General features: G+C 36.0%; 1 protein-coding gene and 1 pseudogene across 33 annotated transcripts in view; one reads left to right on the forward strand and one right to left on the reverse strand.

The window, feature by feature from the left end:
- Nucleotides 1–14,934, reverse strand: part of Pbrm1 (polybromo 1) — a 118,329-nt gene that overhangs the window by 73,172 nt on the left and 30,223 nt on the right. For all 33 annotated transcript variants that reach the window (XM_074043893.1, XM_020175227.2, XM_020175229.2 and 30 more), the window contains 5 exons: nt 14,595–14,693; nt 11,481–11,566; nt 10,413–10,508; nt 9,154–9,245; nt 5,121–5,334 (listed from right to left, as the gene is read on the reverse strand). In XM_074043893.1, coding sequence (XP_073899994.1) covers nt 5,121–5,334; nt 9,154–9,245; nt 10,413–10,508; nt 11,481–11,566; nt 14,595–14,693 — 587 coding nt within the window. The remainder of the gene's footprint in view (nt 1–5,120; nt 5,335–9,153; nt 9,246–10,412; nt 10,509–11,480; nt 11,567–14,594; nt 14,694–14,934) is intronic.
- LOC141411562 (6-pyruvoyl tetrahydrobiopterin synthase pseudogene) lies at nt 11,996–12,266 on the forward strand (annotated as a pseudogene).

Below are 14,934 nucleotides of genomic sequence, written 5' to 3' on the forward strand. Positions count from 1 at the left end.
TGGGGCTTGACACTAAATGCATGCTAAGCACTCTACTACTGAGGTCATGTCTTCCACTCTTTGTTGCTTTTGGGAACTATCTGCCTTTTGTCAACAAATACTCCTAGGTCTATGCTGTAACATTAAGTAAGCCATTAGCAACATGTAGCTACTGAAGTTAAAATGAAACAAAATTCAAAATGAAGTTCCTTACTAAACTGGCCATGTTTCAAGTGCTCAACAGCCACATGTGACTAGTGACTTATCACACTGGATAACACATGCAATACATGTATTTCTATCATTGCAGAAAGTTATATTGAACAAACAGCACCGCACTAGACTTCACTGCTGCTCTGTAGAGTACAATGAATGGAAGTCCAAACACAGCAAAGTTCCTGTTAGGCACCACTGGAAGGATTGGGGTTCCAGTCCAGTCTGTGCAAAAGTTTGTGAGACCCCCATCTTAACAGAAAACAACTGGTGTGGTAGCATACACCTGTCATCTGAGCCAAGGTGGGAAGCATAAATAGGAAGATCAAGGTCCAGGTCAACCTGGGCAAAAGGCAAGACTCTTATCTCAAAACAAAAACAAAAACAGCAAAATGGCTGGAGGTGTGGCTCATGTGGTTCAGCACATCTGGCAAGCACAAAGCCCTGAGTTCGATCCCCAGTCTCTCTTACACACACACACCAAAACAAAACAAAACACAAACAAAAAAAACAGGCAAAGTTTATAGTAGAAACTTCTAATCTAAAAGATTATGGGCAAGGGAGTGGGTTGTCTAAGGACTCATTTTGACTTTTTTTTTTTTTTAAAAAACTAATTACAGACTATTTGAATTTTAAAAAGAGTAAGGAAGAAACCAAGGACAAAAATTATTCCATTACGAGGGAACTTCTCAGTATCTATAAGACTGACACCTTTTTTTTTGTTGTTGTTAGAACTAGGGTTTGAACTCATGGCTTCACACTTGCAAAGTTCTACTGTTTGAGCCACACCTCCAGTCCATTTTGGAGATGGGAACTCCAGAAGTATTTGCCCAGGCTAGCCTTGAACTTTGATCCTCCTGATCTCAGCCTCCCAAGTAGCTAGGATTATAGATGTGCCTAGCTCAGTTTCTTTTGGTGGTGCTGGGGTTTGATCTTAGTGCCTCATGCTTACTGGACAGGTGCTCTAACATTTGAGCCATACTCTTAGCCCTTTTTTTTTTTTTTTTTTGCTTTAGATATTTTTCAGATAGGGTTTTTGTATTTTTGCTAGAGGCCACTCTCAGACCACAATCCTCCCTCTTGATCTCTTCTTTCTGAGTAGCTGACATTAAAGAAGTGAGCCACCAATCCTGGTTTGTTACCATCTTTTTTAAGGCAAGGAATAAAAAAGAAAATTTTCTAGGCTATTTTCCTAATGAATGTCAGCAATAATTTCTTCATCATTTTAGTAAGGCCAAATAAACTGATTTTCTATATCCTATTTGTGTATAAGACTGCCAAAGATTAACATCAACGGATGCAAACAGAAAATACAAGTGTAAAACCATGAAATATGTTTTTAGACAATCTTACTTGCTAAAATCTGGCAAGTACAGCATTTCAATTTCTACTACTTGGAAGCTTAGCTATCTGCCATGAAGAATATGAGAATACTTAGTTTTACCTTGCCCAGTTAAGACAGTCTTACCTGCAATTTTTTTTTTTTGATACTGGGGGTTGAATACTGGGCCTTCACCTTGAGCCACTCCACCAGCCTATTTTTGTGAAGGGTTTTTTAAGATAGGGTCTCTTGAACTATTTGCCTGGGCTGACTTTGAACCTCAATCCTCCTATCTCTATCTCCAGAATAGCTAGGATTAGAGGCATGAGCCATAGGCGCCTGGCTTTTTTTAATCTGCCTTTTTAAAAAAATTTTTGAGATAGGGTTTTGAAACGTAGCCCAGGCTGGCCTTAAGCTTGACATCTTACTGCCTCAGACTCCCAAGTACAGGATTAGATATCCTAAACCCTGGTGAAGTTTTATCTACTTAATGCTATTTGGGTATATTGTAAAGCCTGTGGTGCAGCAGTTAGAGAATAACTATATTCTATAATACCACTTACATCTTTCATTTTAAATCTACTTTAGTTTAAATAAACAAGAAGGCACATCTGAACCAATTAAGTTCTTTTTTGTTTCGGTTTTGGCAGTACTGGGGTTTGAACTCAGGGCCTTGTACTTTACCACTCAAGTCACATCCCCAGCCCCTTCAGTTTTTAATTATTTTTAAGAAAGGGTCTTAAGCTTTCTGCTCAGGGTGGCCTTTAACCTCTGTTCTCCCATCTCCACACATGGATGTGCACCACTGTGCTGGGTCCTCTTTCCTGTTTTTCACACATGTAAATCTAAACAATTGTAATGGATTTCCAAAAATACTTCAATAAGTACTTTTAAAAATCTGAGCTCTAAGAAAGGAGCTTAAAACATAGGTAATATCAAGATTCACAGTGATTTTACATAGTCATTTATTTTAATTCAAATTAGTATTTTCAGTTAATTTCTCGTAGAGAAATTATTTATTCTTTAAAATGTTCTGAATTTGTATGATTCTTTAAGAATTTTTTTTTATATTAGGTCAGATCTACTTAAAAATGAGTTAAGGGAGGGTGGACCATGGTAGTCCATACCTATAATCCCATCTACTCTGGAGGAGAAGATAAGAGGATTGCAGTTGTCTGAGGCCAGTCTAGGTAAAAGCTCAAGACTATCTGATGGGGACTGGAGGGAGGTAAAGAATTTCGAAGGTAGGGAGAGTAGAATTTGAATGTGGACTTTTAAATAGGCCTTGCCTCCTGTGGTTCAAGGTCAGGTTTGCTGTAAATGGGAGGCTGTCGCATTCCTGGGAGAGATAATTCATCCAGGGTGTTTTTTTCTTTTTCTTGCTCCAAGAAGATCCCTATCTGCTTTGCCACCATTTGCAGTCTCCTGAGGACACTCAGGCAGAGAGGAAGGTGTAGGGGGAAAGTTATTTGCTTTTTCTGTGCTTTACTCTTTCCAGAACTCCTCCTCCTGGTAGGCCAGTCTTGGCCATGCCACCAGCTTTCTCATAAATGGTCATAACCAATCTCTAGCCCTCCCAGCCAGCTTTCCTTATTTCTAGTGTCTGTGGAGTTGGGGGAAAGCCTGAGATTCTTCTCTGTTATAGCCTCTGGAGTCATGGGCCTGAGATTGTGTGACTCCTCATCAGTAGCTCCTTGTGAAGGACTGAAACCTTTTTTTAAAATATGATTCTTCAGGATGGGGAATCGCTGGCTTACTCTGTGAAACTTGACAGCAATTTAATAAGGTTCCCCGCCCCTCCCTCCAACCCCGCCCCCCCCCGCCCCCCCCCCCCCCCCCCGAACTTTAAGGTGGCTGAACCAATTTTTTAAAGATTCAATGGCTTGTTTGTCCTCTGGTTGTAGCTACTGACTGTACACTTTGCAACAGTGTGTCTGTGGTGGTCCTGATTTATAAGATTTCTTAGTTAAAATGTCTGCTGAATAAATTTGTTTTTTTGTTTTGGAAAGAAAAAAAAAAAAAAAGACCCTATCTGAAAAACTAAAAGCAAAAGAACTATGGGGAAGGGTGCATGTGCGTGGCTCAAATAGGAGAGCACCTACCTAGCAAGAGTGAGTGAGGCTCTGAGTTCATCCTCAGTACCACCAAAAACAAAACAAACAAACAAAATAGTTAAGGTCTGAGGAGTTCAGTGGTAGAGTGCTTGCCTACAGTGCAAGTATCACCCATCTCTAGAACTCTTTTCATCTTGTAAAACTTAAACTCTGGGGCTGGGGTGTAGCTCATCAGTAAGGCACTTGTCTAAAATGCATAAGGCCCTGGGTTCGATCTCCAATACTGTGAAACAACATCAACCCTGAAACTCTGTACCTACTAAAAACTAACTTCCTATTTCTCTTTATACCAGCATTCGACTTTCTGTTTCTATGATTTTGACTACTCTGAAGTATCTCATTTAAGTAGAACTATGTAGCACTTTTCTTTTTGTGACTAATTTCACTTAACATGTCCCCAGGGTTCTTCAAAGATATGGCATGTCAGAATCTCCTTCTTTCAAGGCTATTTTTTCACAGTATGTATGTACAGACCATATTTTACTTATCCATTCATGTCAGTGAGTTCTTAAGATGCTTCCATGTGAATAATGCTACTGTGAACATGGGTTTACAAATACCTCTTTGAAACCAGCTTTCAATTCATTTGGGTATATGCCCAAAGTCAAATTATTGGATAATACAGTAATTCTGTTTACTTTGTAAAGAAAATGTCAGGCTCTTTTCCACAATGGTTGTGCCATTTTATATTTCTAACAATGTAGAAGAGTTCCAATTTCTCTGCAACCTTGCCTCATTATTTCCTTTTTTTTGGATAGCAACCATCTTAATAGTATGAAGTATGTCATTATAGTTTTGATTTTAACTTTCCAAATGATTAGTGGTGTTCAGCATTTTTTCATGTGCTTATTAGCCATCTGTATATTTCTTTTGGAAAAAATGTCCATTCAAGTCCTTTGTCCATTTATTTATTTACTGGGTGGTACTGGAGTTTGAACTCAGGGTCTACCACTCAAACCATGCCTCCAGCCCTTTTTTGCTTTAGTTATTTTTCAGATAGGGTGTTGCACTTTTTGCGTGGGGCTGGCCTCAGGCCATTATCAACTTGTATCTGTGGAATAGCCTGGATTATAGGCATGCATCATCATGTTATCTTTCACATAAACTTTCCATGAACTACTATGTTTATTCTAGGGATTCAACTAAATACAGAATTTAAATACAGACAAATTGTCAAAATTAAAGTATCAATGAAAGGTGTAAGAAGATTTGTTTAAAACTTTACTCAGGTGTAAGACAAATGAATATGTGTGTGTGTGTGTGTGTGTGTGTGTGTGTGTGTGTGTGTGTGTGTGTTTTATTGGGGTTTGAACTCAGGATTTTGCACTTGCAACAACAGGTACTTTACCGCTTGCTTGAGTCATGCCTTCAGTCCTGAATGGTAAAATTTTTTTTTACATTTAATATCTTTATCTATTTTTAGAAGACATATGTATGTGCAGGCCAACAACAAGAAAACAGATTTACACTGAATAATGTAGAGGTGATTTTACCTGATCTGTTGAAGTGATATAGGCATTTTGATTTGTTGATAGTAATCAGGGTATTTTTTCTTAGAAGGCAAATGGAAAAAAGGTTCAGCTATTAGCTGCCCTTGGTTATTCCGACAACTCCTAACTGTGTCATAAAGCTGATAAAAAGGATTTGAAACATCCATAAAAGAAGTGATACTCTCTGCTTCTGACTCTCCTTCTTCATAACGTGCAGCTGAAAAGACAAAAAAAAAAAAAAATTTATCAGGAGAAGAAAAAATAAAGGACAAACAGAGTTACTTTAAAGCTCTTTCAACAACTTTCCAGATTAAGCAACATATACTTGAAAATAATTATTTTAAAAGAATAGTCTCTAATCTTCATTAAAGATAATGTTAAACATGCTTAAGGTAATTGCACGTTTAAGTATTACCTAGAAATAGAATGTTAAATAGTAAAAGTCACACACATTTGAAAAAATTACAAAATAGTTTCCATTTTCAACGTGCTTTCCTCAGAGACATCTTGCTATGCTTTGCCAAAAGGAGCAAGCAGCCATTCTGAGATCTCAGAACTAAAGCAATAGCATGAAGTTTAGTACTATAGTTAAGATCTAGAGTGGTAGAACGGTGGAATGTATCCCTTAAGGCCCCTGTGGCTATTGGGAGGTAATGGAAACTTTAAGATGTGTAGCTCATGCCTGTAATCCTAGCTACCTGGGAGGCAGAGACTGGAAGGATTGTGGTTTGAGGTCAATCAGGGTCAATAGTTCTTGACACCCCCATCTCCAAAATAACCACAGCAGGGCTGGGGATGTGGCTCAAGTGGTAGAGCACCTGCCTAGCAAGTACAAGGTCCTGAGTTCAAACCCTAGCAACACCAAAAAAAGAAGAATAAAAAAAAAAGGTGAGGCCTAGTGGGAGGCCTTCCAGTCATGGCGGGGGGGGGGGGGGGGGGGGAGGCACATACCCTTATGCCCTTGAAGGAAACAGCAGGACCCTTCCATTTTTTGTTTCCTGGCATGGTTCTGTTCTACTATATACACCTGTCATAATGTGTTGCCCTGCCACAACTTAAGAGCAACAGGTATGCCTGATCATGGACCAGAGCCCCCAAAACTGTAAACCAAAATAAGGTATTTTCATAAGCTTATGATCTAAGGTATTTGGTACAGTAATGGAAGGTTGACTAACACACTTAGGATAGTATAAATTTAGATTAGTCCAATGCTATCAGACATGTCTTAGCCTTAAGTGTCTGTGACTTTGCCCCACTGATCTGTAACATCTCTGGGGAATAACGTATTCCTTTATTGAGAGAATTTGGGGGTAGAAAAAACGCCAGAGCAAATGAAAAATGCTTTTACAGAAATACAAACTTATTTTGTTCATTTCTCTTCAATCATTTATTAAGTACTGAGTTTCCTATTAAGAGCCTGAAAAACACCAACCTCAGATAATAACTAGTATCACTACCCAAAGTAAGTATTGTTATTTCTTTGCCAAATGAGAAAACTGGGCATAATACACACCCTGCAAAACACTCAGGATGGAATCTGAATCCAAGGTCATGGAGCTAGAAGCAGACAAGGATTTAAAGTAGTCTTTGTTTTTTAAGAGTTTCTCTAAATAGTCCAGATTGAACGTAATCTTGCAAGGTAGACCAAGTTGCCCTCAAATTTGTGATCTTCCTGCCTCAGCCTCCCAAGAGCTAAGATTACAGGAATGTTCTACCATGCTGGCTCTGAAACTAGTCTTTTCTGGCTCTATTACCTCTAATCTTTTCCATAAAGAGCTTGCACATCTTGCTGAATTTATGCCTAGATTTCTTTCTTGTTACTGTGAACTGTATCTTTTATTTTGAGGTGTTGAGGATCAAACCCAGGGCCTTGTGCATGCTAAGCATGTGCTCTATTACTGAGCTATGTTCCCAGCCCAACTGTTTATCCTTTTCTTAGGATGGTGTGGGAGGGACTAGGGTTTGAACTTGGGACTTCACACTTGCTTCAAGCTTGCAAAGCAAGCACTCTATTGCTTGAGTCAGACCTCCAACCCTGTGTATCTTTAAAAAACTTGTATTTTCTATTCTGGTCTATTCCAGAAACAAAATGAATTTTTATATAATGATCTCACCTTTAGCACCTTAACTTTAATAATTTATCTGTAGAGTCTCAAGTAGAAAACTAGAAAAACAATCTATCAATTGTAATCCTCACATATCTTTCTTCTTGTCTGATCCTTATACCTTAACTGTTGCCATTGTAAGCCTGCTAGTACTTTCACTAAAAGAATTAACAGCATTCTTATTTATTTTTGATGATAAAGGGAATGATGCTACTATTTCTCTTAAAAATGAAAATGCCAACCAGCTATGGTGGCATATTACTATAATTCCAGCATGCACAAGGCTGAGGATTGTAATTTCAAGGTCAGCCTGGGCTACATATCAAGACCCTGCTTCAACAATAAAACCAAAATGCCTTTTATCAAATTATTTACCAAGAATCTTTTAAAATCAAGAAGGGGAACTGCATTTATCAAATGCATCTGCTGATGTGATAAGTGATACTATTTTTAATCTTCTATGTTGAATCAACCTGGTATTACTGGAATAAACCCAACTGTATCATCAAATCTTTTATATATATATGTACTGCTAGATATGGTGTACTTATATTTTGTTTGGTTTTGAACGTACAAGGCCTCAAACCTGTAATTTGCCTGACTTCAGAGTACTGAGATTACAGCTATGTGCTACCATGCCCAGTTTGACCCAACTTATTTCAGTATGTGTTGTTTTCATTATTGCTGTCCCATTTTAAGTATTTTAAAATTTCTATATTTCCTTTCAAATAATCTATGTGTTTATTTTTAAATTTACAAATGTTTAGGTTCTAAAATTTTATCTTTTCCTCATTATTTGCTATCTTAGCAGCACTGCAGTCAGAAATGTGCTCTGTAGTAATTCTGAATTATTCAAATTTATAAAAACTTGTTTTAGTAATAGCTGTGTAGATGGTCAGTTCCCATAAATAGGAGCCTGAGAAAAATATGTATTTTCTAATTGTGATATTTCAAGCTCACTGTGGTAAGCTGCATAATAACCAACCATCACATTTTCAGGTCCCAATCCACAGAAGCTATGAATATTACCTTACATAGTAGAGGGACTTTGCAGATGTGAGTAAGTTAATAATCTTAACATGGGAAGATAAACCTGGACTAATCTCTAGATTATGTGAGTAGGTACTTAAAGGTAATCACAAGAATCACACCAAGAAGAGGAGGAAGAAATAATGGATGCAGAGGCTGGAGAAGTGCAGTTTGAAAATGGAGGAAGGGCAATGAGCCAAGATATACAAGTAGCTTCTAGAAGCTAGAAAAAGCAAGGAAATGGATTCCTCCCTAGAGTACCTAGATGGAGCATGAGCTTGCTAACACCTTGACTTTGAACTTGAGCTCCAGAACTGTGAGAAAATAAATTTGTGTGCTTTAAGTCACTGTGTTTGTGTTAAACTTTTTTTAACAGCAAAAGGGAACAAATATAAAGCAGTATATTCAAATCTTCCGTGTCTTCATTGGTTTTCTATCTGCTAGCAATTGAAAGAAGGGGAGCCAACTCTATGGATAGGATAGTGTTTTCAATTTCTCCATAGTTTTATCTGCTTATTTTACATATTTGGAGCTCTTTTATAATTTATCTTCCTAATGAAATACTTTTTACCATTATGAGGTGAATTCCTTTTTATTTTTCTAATGATCTAAGAAAATCCATTTCACTGAAAGTGAGTAAAGCTACTCTTTAGTTAAAAATATCTTTCTCTATCCTTTTATGTAAAACTGTTACATTTTTATATTTACCCAGCTATGAACATTAACACAAAATAAAGCAATTAGCATTTGATAAATCTGCTAAACAGAGTACAAAAAATGCAAAAAAGAGAGCATGTTCTCCAAAACACAACAAAATATAGGCCAGACCAAAGTCACTCCAATTCCCATCAGTCAGAAGTATCCACTAAAAAGCATTTAACTAGCAACAACCTAATGCCTACCAGCTAAAGCAGCATCCTCTTCACTTTCTGAGCCATACTGAAGTGCCATGGTAATTGCTGATAAACGACCCCCTTGGACTGCTCTTTTATTACTATAAAGAAAAACAAGCAATTAGAAGACAGGGAACAATGTTGTAACTATAATAAGTATAATTATAATAGCTAAATAATTTGATTACTTTACATGAACTAGAACTTTTAACAAAGCACTAATATCAAAGAAAAATAATTTCTATAACTGCTTCCTTCTTCACTTATTTTTGTACTTCTTAATATTCCTTATAATTAGTCTTAGCAAAGAAAAATAGGTTTTATATTCCCTCTCAGAAAAGAAGTGTTGGTAAAGAGCATAGAGTAGGATACCTGCAATTTTCTTTTACTTAAAATGTAGCACACTACTCCTTATGGACAGTAAGGATTCATCAGTTATTGCTATTCTAAGACAATCATATTTTACAATAATAAAAATTTTATTATGATCACAAAATTTATTAGTATAAATATTTAGCCAATTTTACTTATAGCAAACATTAAACACTAATCTATAAACAATGCTTAGGCAGTATCTGAGAGGTGAGGTTAGGTCTACGATAGTACTTTAACCTTTTTGTTATTTTTTTGAGACAGGGTCTCCTTAGGTAGTTCAGACTGGTCTTAAACTTGTGATCCTTCTGCTTCAGCCTTCCAAGCGGTGAGATTACAGGCATGTTACCACCACATTCAGCTCCTACTTCAACCTTTTTAATAAAGTACTTGATAACAAATTCTCATAATAACTTAAAAGTATCACTTCAATGCCACAAGGAAACTACCTATGTGGCTATCTTAAACAACAAAAAATATCATTTTTTTTCTTCTTCTCTTATACAAAATCAGAGAACAGGAAGGTGGAGCAGGTCCTGGGTGGGCGGGGGAAGGAGGGAGGAGGCTGGTACCAGTGAGAGGGGAGAGAAAGTGGGGAAATGTTGGATAAGGGTGAATATGGTGCAAATACCACATACACATGTATGTAAATGGAAAATGGTATCTACTGAAACTATTCCAGGCATGGGGGGAGGTGAAGGAAAATGAGGGGGTGAATTCAAGTAGGATATATTTGATATATTTTAAGAACTTTTGTAAAGGTCACAGTGTATCCTACCCAGCACAACAACAACAACAAGAGTATTACTTCAAGATAGCCATCAGGGAAATACCAGTATGCTTACTGCCATAAGCATGGGTCGGTCAACTCTCAGATTAAACTTTCTTTCACTCACCGGTAATACTTGCTAGTGGGATTTCTTTCTTCACAAAGGCTGCCTTTACTGTGAGAAGGACCTGTCAGCCTAGCTGCAGCCAAATTTGACGTAGTTCTATCCAGAGATAAAATTTAAAAAGTTCAGTAACTTAATAGCTAATATAAGAATGCTGGGTAAACAAAAAAGAAGATAATCATTTTCTTCTTTTCTAATAGAAATGACAAAAGTATTTCTGAGACTCTACTATACCACAGGCTCTGCTTCAAGATCTGGAGATTTTGCAGAAGAAAAGGAGCTTATGGTTACTGCAGAACCAGAGGACATGGTATCAAAACAAATGTGAGGGCCAGAAGAAAGCTCTGAAAGCAGTCACCAAACCTTTCCATTTTAGGTAAGAAGAAACAGAATCTCAGAACTGAGGTCTGTTCAAAGTTATAGTCCTAGTAAAGGAAAAGTCAGAATGAGACTTCAGATCTCCTGGCTAAATATCCTTACTGGGGGGATATTACATACATATATAATATTACATACAAATGGTTGTAATCACATAAGGAAATAAAAGTACATAGCAGTGTTAGGTCTTAAATTTTTTTCCCCCCCACGCTGAGGAGTGAATTCATGACCTCCTGCTTGCTAGGCAGGTACTCTACCACTTGATCATGCCCCTAGCCTTTTTGTGTTGGTTATTTTCGAGATATGGTCTCACTTTACACACAGGCCGACCTGGACAGCAATCTTCCTACTTGTACTTCCCCACTTAACTTGCAATGACAGGCATACATCACTGAACCTGGCAACTGGTTGAGAATGGGGTCTCCCTAACTTCTTGCCCAGGCTGGCCTCAAACCTCGATCTTCCCAATCTCTACCTCTCAAGTTGCAAGGATTATAGGCTTGAGCCACTGTGCCTGCTCTACTTTTAATTTTTTTTTTAAATGAAGTCCTTCAACTCTTTTCAGATTACATTATAAACTGTAATATAATCTTGAAATGCAATATAAATCTTATTTTCCAGTGTACTGATCTCACTAGTTAAAAAATTCAGGAAATATAAAGAATCAAAGATCTTAGAAAATTTTTAACTTACCTTATTCGGAGACTTGACTTAGTCATTTCATGATGTTCAATTTCTGCTTTTTTCATATAAAATATTTTTTTAATTGAATTTGCATCCTGTCAAGATAAAATTACTTGGCTTAAAAAAGGAATAGAAAAAAAAGGACAGCCAAAACTGCCCTTAATCATATACCTTTTATAGTCCCCTTTTCAGTTGGAGCAGACTTCAATAGCCACAAAGCTGAATACCTAACCTTTCTACAAGCTCCCAAAACATCTTCATAAAGTTGTCGCTAATTAGATACACGTTAAAAAGATTTCTAAAGCTGAGGACAGCCAGCCCATCAATCCCACTGTGGAGGTGGGAGGAGGTGCTGGTAGCCAGACACTGGCCTGAAGACCTCCAGGGAGCGTACTGTCTCTTCTTCAGCAGGAGCCACCAGCCACACAACAAATCTTTGCATAATGTAGAAAACTTGAAACTGTGTGGAAAATGCAACAATACAAATGGCCATAGGTACAATTATAAAGTTGAGGTGACAATACATGGAGAGAATGATCCTATTTACAGGAGTGTTTATGAATTTGACTGACTGACCTCAAAAAAATACATGGAAGAGGCAATTACAATGTCCCTTAAACACAAAAATGTGGATTTAGATGCACCATACTTTTCAGATGTTAAATATGACAGAAAACATAACTGTATATATCTTGGAAAACCTGCAGAAACTGCTTCCTATGGGAGTTCTTTATAAAGAACTAGATATTCACTGTCTATGAAATAGACAATAATATCATAGTCTATGAAGAATAGTTCTTAGGGGTTAATATTTTTGAAAGACTAATTTCTTTTCATATTTGACAGTATCTTTGATCCCTTTGAATATTAAGCAGTCATCATGTAATTGTTATGCCTCTACATTGTGTTCTAGAGTGCCTATCTACTGAAAAAACTGTAAGACCTGTTATAAGTTTAAATCTATTTAAAAAAAAAAAACACTAACTCTTTAATGTATTAGTCCAGTAACACTCAAAAAAACTAATGGCAAAAAACAATGAACTCTATTTGTGTACACTGACCTAAAAATTTAAACAAACATCTACTTTTGAGATTCTACACATATACACAAGCTTTGGATGAATGTACTTGCTTAAATTAATAGCAAATCAATATTCAAATCTAAAGTGTCCTTTCTCTTTAAAACTTAGTTTTGGGAAAATTAGGCCAAAAAGAAAATTCTTAACTATATCAACAAATAACTAGTATTGTATCATTAAAATGTCCTATCAGGGTCTAATAGTACAAGGACATCACAATTCATTCCTGATTTTCATTCAAAGTTTCTCAAAATATGGAAGATAAGGGTTAATATTAAGCTGGGCATGATGGTCCATGCCAGTAATCCCAGCACTCGGGAGGTAGAAGCAAGAGAATAACAAGTTCGAGGCTAGCCTAGGCTACATAGCAAGATACTGTCTCAAGAAAACAAAAAACAAATAAAAGTTGTTATTAACTACCAATAGCAATGATGAGTATTTGGGTCAACACTGAGAAAATCAAATGATTTTACCACCAAAAATTTTTCTGAGCATCTTTTCCTAAAGTTCCAATATGTGATTAATTCAAGAAATTTCTACAAGCAACAAAATTTCTAAGAGTTAACTGGAAAGCCATGAAATAGTTATTATACATTGTGTATCACAAAGGGTGCTTTTTATACTTATGAAGTTTAAATTCAGGGAATAAATCAGTGTTTTTAAAAGGGACCCAAAATTAACTTGGTCTAGTGTAAGAATAAACTGAGACAGAAAAAAGAAACTGGAAATAAACCCCTACATCTAGGGTTAATTGATTTCAATAAGGGAGCTGGGACAATTCAACGGAGAAAGAACAGTATTTTCACTATATGGTGTTGGGATAATATTCCATGTAGAAGAATAAATTTGGATTCTTACCTAACATAAAAATTAATTCAAATTGGGTCAAAGATCTAAATATAAAAGCTAAAACTATAAAATACATATAAAAAAATACAGGTGTATATCTTCATGACCTTGGATTAGGTGATGGTTTCTTTGATATGACACCTAAAATGCAAGCAATCAAAGGAAAAAATAAACTGGACTTCATCAAAATTAAAAACTTTGTGTCAAAGGAAATTAACACACAAGAATAAAAAGACAAGAGAATGGGGGAAAAAAATTTGAAGATTGTATGTTTGATAAAGGTGTGATACCACAATACATAAAGAACTATTAACAATAAAGAAACATAATCCAATTAATAAATGGGCAAAGGATCAGAACAGATTATTTCCCCAAAAACAGACTTACAAATAGCCAATATGCACATGGAAAGATGTTTAACATCATTAATTTGTTTAGGGAAAGGCAAATCAAAACCACGATGACGTACTACTTCATACCTACTAGAACGGCTATAATAAAAACAAAAATGGGAAACAATGTTGGTGAGAATGTAGAGAAACTGCAACATTTGTACATTCCTGGTGTGAATGCAAAATGGCAGTTAGTATTGAAAACAGTTAGCTGATTCCTCAGAAAGTTAAATATATAATTACTATATGACCAACAAATTTCATCCCTAGGTATATATCTAAGTAAAATTAGAAACGTGTATGTAAATGTTCACAGCAACATTATTCATAAAAGCCAAAAAATGGTAACTCAAATATCTACCAACTGACGAATGGTTAAATGTCAGTGTATCTGTACCTGTATATCTGATATAGTATATCTGTAAGGCAGAATATTATTCAGCAATGAAAAGTACAGATACACACACATACACACACACATACAGCGTGGAGGAACCTTAACATAATGCTAAATTAAGGAATCTAGTCACAATACCATATTTTGTATGATTCCACTTATATGAAATATTTAGAACGGGCAAATGTATAGAGACAAAAAAAGTACATGGTGCTTGTCTAGAGCTGCATTACATGCTGAATGGAATTACAGCTTTGAATATACTAAAAACCATCAAATTATATACTTTAAATGGGTGAAATATATATACATGACTTTATAATTCAACAAAGTTGTTACATAAAAATTATTGACCCTAAATTCTAGTATCTACCATTACCAATGAAAATAGCAACAAAAAACTAACCTTGAATACTTGAGAACCAGGCTCATTATAAGTTTTGGCATTTTTTGCTAGGAGATCTATATCTTTGGCCATTGCATGAATACTTTTGTAGCTTCCGTTCTACAGTAAACAACAAAATATAGCAGTTCTTCTTAATGAGAGTTAATCAATATAACATTTTATAAAAAGAACTCCACGTAGTTTTTTAAATTGTCACCACAGTCCAAGACTTCATTGGAAAGTACATATGTGAACAATGTATAAAGTCATTTTCTCTTTTGTAAGTTATTACTAGTACCCATTTATAAGTAAGTTGTTTTGTAACACGTAACAAAACCATATCTATATTTTTCATAAAAAT

Source organism: Castor canadensis, chromosome 10, assembly GCF_047511655.1.
Source record: "Castor canadensis chromosome 10, mCasCan1.hap1v2, whole genome shotgun sequence".
In the NCBI taxonomy this organism is placed as follows: domain Eukaryota; kingdom Metazoa; phylum Chordata; class Mammalia; order Rodentia; family Castoridae; genus Castor; species Castor canadensis.